The 12,708-nt window shown below is 27.3% G+C and overlaps 1 protein-coding gene across 2 annotated transcripts; it reads right to left on the reverse strand.

Moving 5' to 3' along the window:
* Window positions 1–298: 298 nt before the first annotated feature.
* Window positions 299–4,710, reverse strand: LOC115707957 (probable protein phosphatase 2C 60). 2 transcript variants are annotated; one of them, XM_030636077.2, is made up of 11 exons: window positions 4,552–4,710; window positions 3,992–4,114; window positions 3,533–3,596; window positions 3,256–3,364; window positions 2,942–3,110; window positions 2,252–2,377; window positions 1,717–1,840; window positions 1,551–1,627; window positions 1,309–1,361; window positions 971–1,025; window positions 299–887 (listed from the first exon to the last, which is right to left on the reverse strand). In XM_030636077.2, exons 2-11 carry the CDS (start codon window positions 4,106–4,108, stop codon window positions 729–731), a joined length of 1,053 nt encoding a protein of 350 aa, XP_030491937.2. In that variant the 5' UTR covers window positions 4,109–4,114; window positions 4,552–4,710; the 3' UTR covers window positions 299–728. The 2 variants fall into 2 exon arrangements, with proteins under 2 accessions (XP_030491937.2, XP_030491936.2); XM_030636076.2 differs by having other exon boundaries at window positions 3,992–4,110; window positions 4,552–4,699.
* Between the last annotated feature and the right edge of the window lie 7,998 nt (window positions 4,711–12,708).

The following is a 12,708-nucleotide window of genomic DNA, read 5'->3' on the forward strand; positions in this document are numbered from 1 at the left end:
CGTTCTGGTAAATTCCTCATTTATTTCAGCATCTAAGAAATCTTTTTAAGTTTAAATTTTTTTTTTTATAATTTCATACATTGTAACTATTTAAGATAACTTATAAATTTTTAAAAGAATTTAAATAATTTATAGTGACAAATATAACATTTAAACAATTATTTACCACGCGTATACAAAAAACAGCCAGCAATAAAATATGCTAGGTACTATTGATGCTTTCAGGTAGTGGTAAGCACCACTAGTACCCATTAACAATGAGCCACTCAAAAAACACATTTTATCTGTCACTATCAAATTTCACTGAAACAAGTAACCTATCATAAAATAGGAACAGATAATAGAGTCTATTGATCATTGTTTGGTCAGTAGATATGTAACAAAAGGGTAAAAAAACAGGGAGAAAGCCCTTCAAAATCTGAGGCACCCACCAGACACAAAACACAAAACACTAAGAGATAATGTACAGAACTCAGGAGTCAAAGACAAACTATAAATGCTTTTTTGATGAAGGACAAACTATAATACTTGATACCTTGAATATGTACAGTAGTAATATGCCATGGAGACTTCATTCATCATTCAATACAGAATTGTGATGAATATTTCTGAGCCAATCATAGATATCAGCCATAATCAAATTCCAGGGAACAAGGGTCAGTTCTGAGGACTTGTTCAAAGACCTTTCGAACCACCTTCCTTCAACGATTTTCGGTTTAGAATGTTGATCATAAAGGAGTCTGCCCATCAACTGAAGCATCTCCATTATTAATCGGTTTCTTAAACTGAACCAAGATCATAGTCATATTGTCGCAACCTTCCCCACCAGCAGTTGGTGCCACACATCTGTCGAAAACTTTCTCACAAATGGCTGAGAGCTTAGTTTCCTGCATTGTAAGACAGAAGTTAGTTCTGTTATACATTGAGTGTGTGAGTATGTGCGTGTTCATATAAGTCTCGGAGAATTTACTTCTTTTAACTGGTCTCGTACGTAGTCCACAAGTTGTTGGCTAGACATGCAATCCCTGAAGGGGAAAGAAACAAGAATATCAGAGTTTTTATAGAGATACATGAACAAGAAAATAACTCAAAACCAACATTTACTACATTATGATTTTTACACCGAATAAAGAAAATGGTATCGGCACAAATAAGTCACCGTTTTATGATTCTTATGTTTTATTGTCTCTAATATTCCCACAGGGCATTATGTATTATCCTAGTTTTGTCCAATTGATATTGAGTTTTGTTGAATGTTCAACTTCAATCAACAAGAAAGATTAGTTACAAGAAAAGGAACTAACTCACCATATCCCATCACAAGCTAAAACGAGAAACTCATCATCATCACATAGCTCAATCTGTATTGATAGAGGAAAAGGCATAACAATCTCAAAATCTAAAACAACATATATAGTAAAATCTCAATCACAACCGCATTTTTCCCTTTACAAAATAATCCTAATTAATTGACATGAACTGCAGAATACACAATTTCATAGTTCTTAAGCTAACCTACATAAATGTAATATGGAAGTGAAAATACATACAGTATTTATGTCTGGATTAGCGGTTACAATCTGTTTTTCAGCAGTCAAATGTTTGTTTTGTTTGAATTCCACGTCTCCTGCAACCACCACATTTTAATCAATCAATAGATAAAAAAGATCATCACTCAATCTCCTATCTCTATTTTCAGCAACAAAACATACATACCTATAGCTCTTGTCAAGTTCAAACTTCCATTGATCCGACCAACTTGGATATATCCACCGGCTTTCAGAATCCTATCTTTCTCAACTTCTAAGTCGGGCTTATGATCTTTCGACAAATTATATGCCTGAATAAAACCTTTATTAAAACAAGATATGAAAAATTCTTTGCCACACATCAGAAGTAGTATGGCAAATTTTCCTAACTACTTAACCAACTGCAACAAATAGTAAAGAGTGTAAATATCGATTTCATGTCATCTGGGGACTACATTCATTTCTTTTCTATTTTGACCAAATATAATACATCATAGTAAAAAATTAATATAATCCAGTTTGAAACTTGTTAAAGAACTTAATTATGCCCTTTTCTTGTTCGATACGACTTTTCTAACACAAGTCATTCCACATCAATAGTACATTTTTTACAGAAGTGTAAATTTAAAGAAGCGAATGTAGATTAAACTCTCCCTTAAACTTCAACAAAGTTAACTTGATGAAGTGCAAGGAGTTGATACAGGATAAAGTGGGAGAATCACCTGACCCTTCCTGGATATCACACAACGAGAATCACCGGCATTTGCTACAACAAGTTGTTTGTTCCGAATGACTGCAACACAAGCTGTGCTACCACAATTCGGTCCATCAAAATCTGAGTGAGGTCCCTGGTTGAGACGAAAAACTTACAACATTTTATTTTCTCAAATATATAATCGATACTAATTGAAGCAGTAGGAATGAAACATAACTATTTCAGCACCCAGAGAAAGTATCATGGATGAGTAGTCTATTGCATTGGCTTCAAATATGAAACTATAATTTAAAAAGTGAACCCATAATTCTTCTGCAATACTTATTACTTATTAGCTACATTTGTATGAAAAAAGTTAAAATTGGGTTTAATAATGTCCATATTTCTACCAAGTCTAAAGAAGTACTACTGTACTACTTGTTCACATTATCTGCAAAATATCACAGTTAGGAGGCAAAATCAATGTCACCCCAATAAATAATGAAATAAAATATGCAATGCAAGCGAGGTGATCTTAGCCATTCTAGTTGTCCAATCCCATACAACAACATTTCGAGACCTTTTCGTATCAAACATGTAAAGCATAACCAAAGCATGAAATTTATATATATAGATATATAATATTGATATTGCAAAAGGCTTGAAAGTAAAGTGCAATTCTTAGGTGCATCAAGCATAAATGTGTACTGAAAAATACCTCTTCAGAAGGCCAATCTTCAACATGGTTACTTAATTCGCCTCTCTTAGCTTGCCCACCTCTAGGAGACCATATTAACCCTTCTATCACACCAGAAACCTTGTCTAAATTATCGCCTAAGATCGCCAATTCCCTCCACCCTTTTTGGCCACGCATCATCTCATCCATTCTGCAAACCCAATGATTAGTGAATAAGAAGCTGCTTAGAAGATGAAACTTCTTGGCATTAACAAAGATTCCTGATGCTCAGGCTAAAGATTAACAAAGACCAGTTGACAAAGAAAAATGAAACTAATCAAAAGTCATTAAATAACCTTAGAAAGCATTTCTGTAAAGCGGAGCCTATATCTCCAGCCATGTAATCTTCATGCTTGAGCACCTGTTGGTGAAGATACTTGGCACAGAACTTTGCAACTGCTTTACCTGCAAGTTAGTGGAAAAAATCAAAATTAGCACCAACAGAGTAAAACTTTCTGAGGAAACCGAATAACATATAGCAAGACAAATTCTGCATGTATAGACTTATTAGGATTGATTTGCAGAGACCAAAAACTCTAACGCTTTGACTAGGAGGTATAATATGTTTCTAACCTCCATGACCGTCATAAACACCAAAAAGAGACGTTGAAGTGTCCAAATCTGGATGAGCAGAATGCTGCAACACAATAAAGTACCATAAAAAATAAAATGAGTCCAAATTGAATTCTCTATCAAGATGACTCTTTGTAACTATTTAAAGCTTCACCCTATAATAGAAATTTCCCTTTCCCTTCTTGAAAAATTATTTCTACAGCAATCCCAACTTTTTATTTTGTCTTCAAAGTAGTCAGAGATGACATCATTTAATTGGATTAAACTAACTGCATTAGAGAATTCGATTAGAAAGTGGGGCATCATATAATTCACTATGCACACAATGAGTTATATAGTAATCATAAAGTAACAATTCAAATGAAAAAGCAATTGAGCATGATTCTTTAAAGTGGAAAGTGTTGAATTAGAAACTATGACAGTCAGTGAACTAAATATGTAATGATGAAGAACGCTTACAGCATCTTCCATGGATGCCCGCCACCCTTGCATAGAAGACACCCCAAATCGAAGTCTTTCATTCTCTCCATCTTCTGAGGATTTATCAGTTTTTGGAGAACTGAGATAGATTCCCATAACTAACTAAGAACACAATCAAATCAAATCAAAACAAAGCAAACCCAATCAATAACAAAACAAAACAACCGCCACAGCATATTCAAATTTTCACAACTCATCAGCAAAAAGCTTTTCTTTAGATCCCAATTGTAAAAAAACCAAACTTCAAATTTCGTCGCCAACAATAAAATTGAAAACCAAATTAATTACAGTAAAAAAAATCAAAAATTCAAACAACAAAGTAATCGAAAAAAAAAAACAGAAGCTTTTTCATCTAAATTTTACCACTGAGTATAAACAAATTAAAAAAGCAAAAAAAAAAAATGAAAACTTTGATCGATTTCAACAAGCAGAGTACTTCTATATATTACATAATTGTATGATATAAAAAAATATATAAATAAAACAACAAAACAACAAAGAGATGAATAGGATTAGTTAGGGTTGTTGATAAGACTCACTGAGATGGGTTTTGCAGTAATCCGTACAGTCTGGTTTGAGAGAAAGAGATCTAATAATAAAGAAAATTGATGTTGTTGATGATGATGATGAATGATTTTGATCCATTTGGGGTTTGGGATTTTGTTTGTAATAATAATTTCTATTTTTATTTATTTATTTAATTTATTAATAATTTTTTTGCTAAATAAATGCAAAACCAGCGGAAAATGACACGTGCCATGCATGTGACACAAATTATAGACGTTGTCTTTGAGTTATTATTTTTATTATTTATTTATTATTATTATTATTATTAGGGATATAGACGGTGCCTTTGAGTTATTATTATTATTATTATTATTAATATTTGTAATTATTATATATATTTAATAAAAAAAATGACGGTAAGAGTATTTTTTTCTTACAATTTTATTGGATTTATAGTTATATTTTTGTTTTGCTCTTAAGTATCAATTAATAATATATTATGTTCTACATGTTTTTGAGTTAACATTTAATCATTAAAAAATAGTATGACTCCAATAAAATTATAAAATAAATTAATTTTATAATTATTTTTAATTAAAATTGTATGTATAATAATTATAAATATTAAGAAAATTTTACTGCTAATATTTTTTTATTATTATTCATTTATTTATTTAAATTATTATGTGCTATATCATAATTTAGAAAATAAAAATAAACTAATCATGAACTTTGTCGACTTGCCTTGAAATTATTGTACTCACTTTATTTGATCTCTATCACTATTGTTTTTTTATTATTATTATTATATTGTTTTTTGCTTAACATTATTATTATATTTGTTATGATAATAAACTGTGTGCGACAAAATTAAAAGCTATACATAAAAATAATGAAAGTAACATGTTGTGTATTATAATAATTTAAAGTATTTTGAAAAGAAAATTAAATGTTTCATCGAATGAAAAAGGTTTTCTGGTTCCTATGTATGACGTATTAAAAGAAGTATGGTGTGACTTTTTTTATGTGGCAAAATAAATAAAAAGCAAACAATATAGTTGAGACAAGTATAAAGAAATTAGAAAATAATTACAAAATAATAAATAAGTTTAATAATTCGTCTCCCATAATATGATTAGTAGAAATATTTAATTTTTCTTTATAAAAATAAGGACGAGCCATAAATAATAATTATCGCTTTATAAGACTAACGAGATGAATAATCAATATAGAATGTCTACCTCGAAATATACAGAGTACATAACATAATGATAGTGTGATGGAAATGATAAATAATGAATTCTTTAAGAGTTTGCAACTCGTTGACCTACATACTCGTGATTATGTTGAAAGACTAAAAAAAATACGTACACCCAGTATAATGCATATCAGAGTTATTACATCATGGTAGTGTCTCGCATTCGCCTCTCCCAACATTTACAAAACACGTGAGGAACATGTCCCAGATTATACTTATAAGCAAAAGTTACTTTCAGAACAAAGCATCCTAAGATGATCATTTTGTATTGCAAGAAAGAGAGGTGTAATCAGCATAACCGTTTATAAATAAAAACAAAGAGCAGCTATAGCAATTATTTATTATTATTATCACATGTGACGTAAATATGAAACTGCAAAGATTCCCAAGGAGAGAACCCAAAGAACAAAGGACGACCAATTTACAAAGAAAGAAGAGAACTCACAAATAATATATTGTATTCTGCATTTTATATAAACTTCGTAAAATACCAAAAATAATATGAACTTGTCGAGTGTGAAGAATTAACTTCAAAACTACGTTAAAAAATTTTCTGCTATTTATATAAATTATTATTATTATTCATTAATAACTTAAAGTTTATTTATTATATAAAAACTTATTTATTGGTTAATAAAAATTTACGTTAACACTTATCTAAAATGTATGCTTTGTGGATTTATAAACTCAAGTTAAGACTAAGATGAAAACAAAAATACTTTCAAAAAAGTTAGACCACAAATTTTAATGTTTTAAAGATTAAACCAAAAAATTACTATCAAACTTTAACTTTATGATAAAATTTCGATAATTTGATAAAATAGTTTATAAAAAATTTACATTGCCCCTTTAAAAGTGATGCACCCCTATTTGTTTTTGTATCAGAGAGATTTTTTTGTCTATTTTTTTTATAGTCGTGTATATGATAATTATTTAAGATTTTCTGTAAAATTTTGAAAAATTCAAAAATATTGAACACGTTGAAAATAAGGTTCAAACTGTATGTTGCACACGTGACTCTTTTATGTTATATGCGTGTGAAATAGATTGTTTGAACATTATTTTCTGTATTGTAAATTATTCTGAATTTCTCAAAATTTTGAAGGATGTCTTAAACAATTATAACGTACACGACTATTAAAGTCAAATTAGGAGGGTGCATTATAGAAACACCCAAAAATATGTGATTGAATCAAAAAATTATTAGCTAAAACTATTGGATGCTACATTACATTCCCTCAAAAGGCATCACCAATACACTCATATCTGTTTCAGAGATAATTTTTTAGTCCATTTTTTTTATGGTTGCCTATGTTGTAGTTATTTAAGACTTCTTGTAAAATTTTGAGAGATTTGGAAAAATTTTAATACACTAAAAACGGGGTTCAAACAGTTTGTTGCATGCAAGACTCTTTTATTTTATACGCGTGTAAAATAGACTGTTTGAACTGTATTTCCATCATGTTAAACTTTTCTGAATTTCTCAAAATTTTACAGAATGTCCTTAATAACTATAACATAAATGATTATATAAAAAAAAAAAGACTGAAAATTCTTCTAAATGCCAAAATATATAAAAAGTGCATTAATTGATCCATTTTATTATAAAATTTTTCAAAACTATTACCAAAGACAAAAACTAAAACTATGGAGCCATAACCTTTTAATAATTAGATAAATAATACCTAGTGTGATTAAATTTATAAAAGAAAATTAGCAAAGACAAAAAAATAATATATTAAAAAACATTAATTGGTCATCCAATATTTTGAGCAAGAACTATAAAAAAAAGTCTTAAAACGATAGGGGGACTTTAATTTGCTCGACTATTTAAATTTATGGGTGATCGTGATTTAGACTCCACAAAAAGAGGTATATGGAGGCAATTTTTATTTTTGTTGGTATCTTGAAAATGTTTTAGTCTAATATTTTTTATCCTTATTTATGTTATAGTTAATTAGTTATTTGAGATATTTTATAAATTTTAAAAAATTTAAAATAATTTTTAATATAAAAAAAAAGTGTTCAAATTTTATAAAATGCCTTAAATAACTACAACGTATACAATTATAAAAAAATTGAACTAAAAAATTGTTCTAAATAGGAATGCATCATCTTTTTTAACTGGGTGTATTGTAAAATTTTCTTAAATTTATATTTTTCTTTTATTTATAATCATTTAGTTATGGATTATGGGTACTTATTTTAGTTTGTTATTTATTATTATTTTTTAACTTAATTTAGTTAGTTTGTTATTTATTATTATTTTTTTTAACTAATTTGGTTAATAATTGCTGTAAATTTATTTATTATTATTTTTTCTTTTTAATTGCTAATATGTCGTTGTATAAATGTGTTGATTTGGTGAATGTTTTATAGTTGTGTTGAACTTAATAATATAAAGCTTGTGATTGTGGTAATAAATTTTTTTCCTTTCCAAATTTAAGAGTTTTTTTTTTTTTTTTTTTTTTTTTTTTTTTTGTGTGTGTGTGTTCCTTTCCCATTTTAAGTTTTGGAAAATTCTATGATGCACCCTTTTAAAAGAGATGTACCGATATATCTCTATCCGTTTTAATATCCGAAATAATTTTTCAGTCAAATTTTTTCTCATGGTCATGTAAATTATAGTTATTTAAGACATCCTGTAAAATTTTAAGAAATTCGGAAAAGTTTAACATGCCGAAAATTATGTTCAAATAGTGTGTTGCATGCGTGACTATGTTATTTTATACGTGTGTAAAATAGACTGTTTGAACATTGTATTCTATATTATAAATTTTTTCGAATTTCTCAAAATTTGTAGGATATCTTAAATAGCTATGACGTACATGAATTTGATTCAATCACAAGAAAATTACATAAAAAGTAACAGAAAAATAATATCTAAATAAAATCAAAATAACAACAAAAAATAATATATAGATAACAAAAAGTCAATAATAAATTAACAAGAGTACAATATAAAAAAATTGTATTTTCTATATTTGTAATTTTTTTAAATATTTAAAATCCCGTACAACTGTATTTTTATAATTTGTTTTTTGTTGTTTGTATGTATTTGTAAAATAATTTTTAAATAGAAGGCATATTAGAATCAAAACAACGGGCCATACTTTGCTTTTCCCGAGTTTTAATTTGTTCTGGGCTTCTCTCAAAACTTGGGCCTCGTGTCATAGCATGAAGCCAAGTTGTGGGCCTTAGGGCTCAAAACTGCAAGCAGATTTGGAAAATAACCAAATTTTCATATTGATATTTGATATGTAACTTTTTTTTAAAACTTTTCTATTTTGATAAAATCAGTAGTGAAATTAAGTATCATAATGATTTTTTTTCTTTCAAAGACAGGTTTCAAAATTTGCTAAAAGAAAACGTGTAGTTTTAACAATTTTATTCAAAAGCTATTACAAGTTAATAGAATTATACTTTTTAGTAAACACAATAATTAGATACAATATTTTGAAAAATTGATGTGAAATTATTATTAATATGTATCATTTCTTGCATTATGATTGATGAAAATATTTTGAAACAACTTTTTTTTTTTCATAAAGGATTTTAGATTACTCTATATTGAAACAATCTCATTTCCATAGCAATAATTATCTAGTGCTTAAAAGAAATAAATTAATTATACAAAACATAATGTTAAAGACTACCATTTCCACAGAAAGATTCCAGCATACCAAACAGGTTCCTAAGTGACTAATCTATTAAGGGCCCGTTTGGTACGCAGGACTGGATTGGATTAGACAGGCTAATTTGTCCAATCCAGTGTTTGGGTATGTTAGAAGTCTGGATAACTAATCCAGTTAACCTCATCTGTGTGGGATTATTTATCCCATCCAGCAGGGTGGGATAAATAATCCCATGCAGGTGAGATTTTTTTTTTTTATCGTTTTTTTTTTAATTTTAATTTTTTTAATATATTTTAAATTTAACTATTATTTAAAGGAAATAATTATCTCACATTTATTTATATATTTTTTTTATCAAAAACTTATTCATTAAAATTAGTAAAAATGTATAATTTTGAATTATTATACATACGTTTTTAAAATTTAAAATATTATTAATTAAATAATAGTTACTTAAATTGATTCTAAGAAAAAAATATGACAATAAAATTATATATTATTTTTAAATTACTAAAAAATTTATATAAATATTTTAAAAAATTAATATTTATATTAAATTAGTGTTTAAGATAAATAATTTTATATTATTCAAGTATTTTTATCTTACTATTTTATTATATATTTATGATATTTTCTTAATTATATATGATGTATTATTTTTTTTTTCTACGAATTATTTATTTATTATTATATATTTTAATTTTAATTTATTATTATATATTTTTATTTAATTTAAGTTTTTCTTTTTCTAAAAGGAAATAAATAAAATAGTCCAGTCCATTCTTAAACCAAACACAGGATTACTTTCAGCATAATCCAATCTTGTCCAGTCTAGTCCAATCCTTTTCAGTCCAATCCAGTCCAATCCTACGTACCAAACGGGCCCTAAGGGTTGTTGAAAATGTGTTAATACTATCAAGAGAATAGTAGTGTGGTCGTTTTATGTTATATTTATTCAACTCACTATAAAGATTATATTATAAAAATTTAAGTGTACCCCGTCTAATTAGGAATAAAAAAAATAGCAACCCCCAAACCGACTATTAATTTTTTTTCCTTTTAATTTAATTGTTACATTACACTTAGTTGTAATAATGAGACAAATATATAGATTGAATTCAAATTTAAATCAACTACTATAGAAAAAATACATTAGTTTTAACTTTATATTTTATAAATAGTCACATAAATTATGATATATAGATATATATACAGTAAATATAAATATATTATATATATAAAAATTCTCTTAATGGTTGAGTTAGTGTTGGTTGATTGGGTGAGTTGGTATTAATTTTAACCTGTCCAATATTAATATTAGGCAGGTTATATTTTTGTCGAATTTTTCAGTTTGCATTTTTCGTGAGGTTATCTCGATTTAATTTAGGTAGATTTCAGTTATATTAATTTGAATAGCATTTCTAAATTAATAAATAACATTAATATAATAATCTATTATAAAAAGAATATTACGGTATTCCATTATCTATTAAGACGAGTAATCCTCATTCCATTCGAAGTGGATAGCCGTGTCCGCAGGTCAAATTTCCATAAACCTTCTATACTCAATTACTTATCATGCATGAGGAATATAAATATATATTATCGATATTCTCTCGTTAAATACATTCCCTTTTTTCTTTTTGAAAATAAAATACATTCCCCTTTAGGATTAGCTCAACTAATTATTAATCATTATTTCATATAAAGCCGATAGAAATAAACTAGGAATAATTACATAAGATATGATTAATAACAACTCATAAAAATCAAACACTCAAACAGAATTACAATCAAACTAGAAATAAAACAAAAACAGAGGAAGCTTAACTTGAAATAATATATAGCAGCAAAATGAATGGATTCTTTATTGTTATCAGCATATTACAGCAAGAGTTTCCTAACTCAATTACAGTTATCAATGGTGTACAACATAATTCTCTAGGGCATAATATAATTTGAGAGAGAAAGAAAGAGAGAGGATTAAACGGCAGAAAGAGCAATCTTCTAAGTGCTAAAGATATTTTAGTGTAGGATTCTAATGTCTATTTAGATATTTTAGTGTAGGATTCTAATGTCTATAGACAAAAAAAGTATGTGCTAAACTGATGTTGTAGCATTTTGTAGGAACTGGTTTAGTGATCTAATTTCCAACACTAATTAATTATATTCCTAAATTTTTTAAACTTAATTTTTGTAGAAGTCATATTATACTAACTTTTGCTATTTTTTTACTGTGTTTTTTTATAAGTTTCATACTGCAGTATACGGTGTTAAGTTTTCACTGGTGTTCTACTAGTGTTTTACTGGTGTTCTACTGTTGTTTTGAGTTGTTCTGCTTTGTGTTTTACTGGTGTTTTATAAAAATACAGTATTTTTGAAAAGATTTCCGTGTGACAGTATTTTTATAAAAGTTAACCCAAATTCCAGTATTTTTGTAAGTCTCCCCATAATAATCATCACATACCTCTGTACACAATAACATTATCATTGTCTTTCGTCAGAAAAAGAAAAAAAAAATGACGTGTGTGTTCACAAGACGGGTGATGTATATTGAATGGGCTCCCTCAATATGGGCCTTTCTTGAGGGCCCATCAGAAGATGGCCCTACTTGAGGGCCCATGAAAGAACAAAACTGAGCATTCCAGTCTACAGAACCACATCAGGTTATCCACATTGAAAATACAAAAAAAAAAAAAAAAAAAAAGAAAAGAAAATATACTTCAATAACTCTAAAATTTGTCACTAGTCCCACATCATTTTAATGACACTTTTAATAAAAGTAATTTTTTATAAAAAAAAAAAGATATGTGATCATGGTTCTTATAAGCAATAATTAACATAAAATTAAACACAAAATTTAAATCACATTGTATATATATGATAAAACTACTCTAATAAATAACCATTGTTAAGATCCTCTTATAGACACTTGGTAAACGGTACAACTAAGACTTATGAACATTACATGTAAGACAAAATAAGCCAATTAAGGTCATACATAAGGATACACATGCGTCGAGGAATTTGCAGAGAGTGCTTCCGCTATTCCCATCTCCATTAAGAATTTTAATCTCCATCCCTTCTCTGCAAGAGACGGAACGAGAAATACACTAATGTAAAAATAAAATTTATTTTAAAATTTTAAATGTATAAAGTTATTAAATTATATAAAAGTTAAAATATTACATATTATTTATTATTTAATATAATAATTATTATACAAAAATACAACTTAAAAAATTATAAAAATTACACTAATATACTAAAAAATACAAACACATTATAAAATATGA

This window comes from Cannabis sativa, chromosome 1 (assembly GCF_029168945.1).
Source record: "Cannabis sativa cultivar Pink pepper isolate KNU-18-1 chromosome 1, ASM2916894v1, whole genome shotgun sequence".
NCBI lineage: Eukaryota > Viridiplantae > Streptophyta > Magnoliopsida > Rosales > Cannabaceae > Cannabis > Cannabis sativa.

Coding starts and splice junctions, on each gene's coding strand:
- LOC115707957 (XM_030636076.2), bottom strand. CDS start 4,657: ATGGATCAAAATCATTCATCATCATCATCAACAACATCAATTTTCTTT. Junction 3,111..3,255: donor TTACAGAAATGCTTTCTAAG/GTTATTTAATGA, acceptor TTGGGTTTGCAG/AATGGATGAGATGATGCGTG. Junction 1,026..1,308: donor TTAGCTTGTGATGGGATATG/GTGAGTTAGTTC, acceptor TTTCCCCTTCAG/GGATTGCATGTCTAGCCAAC.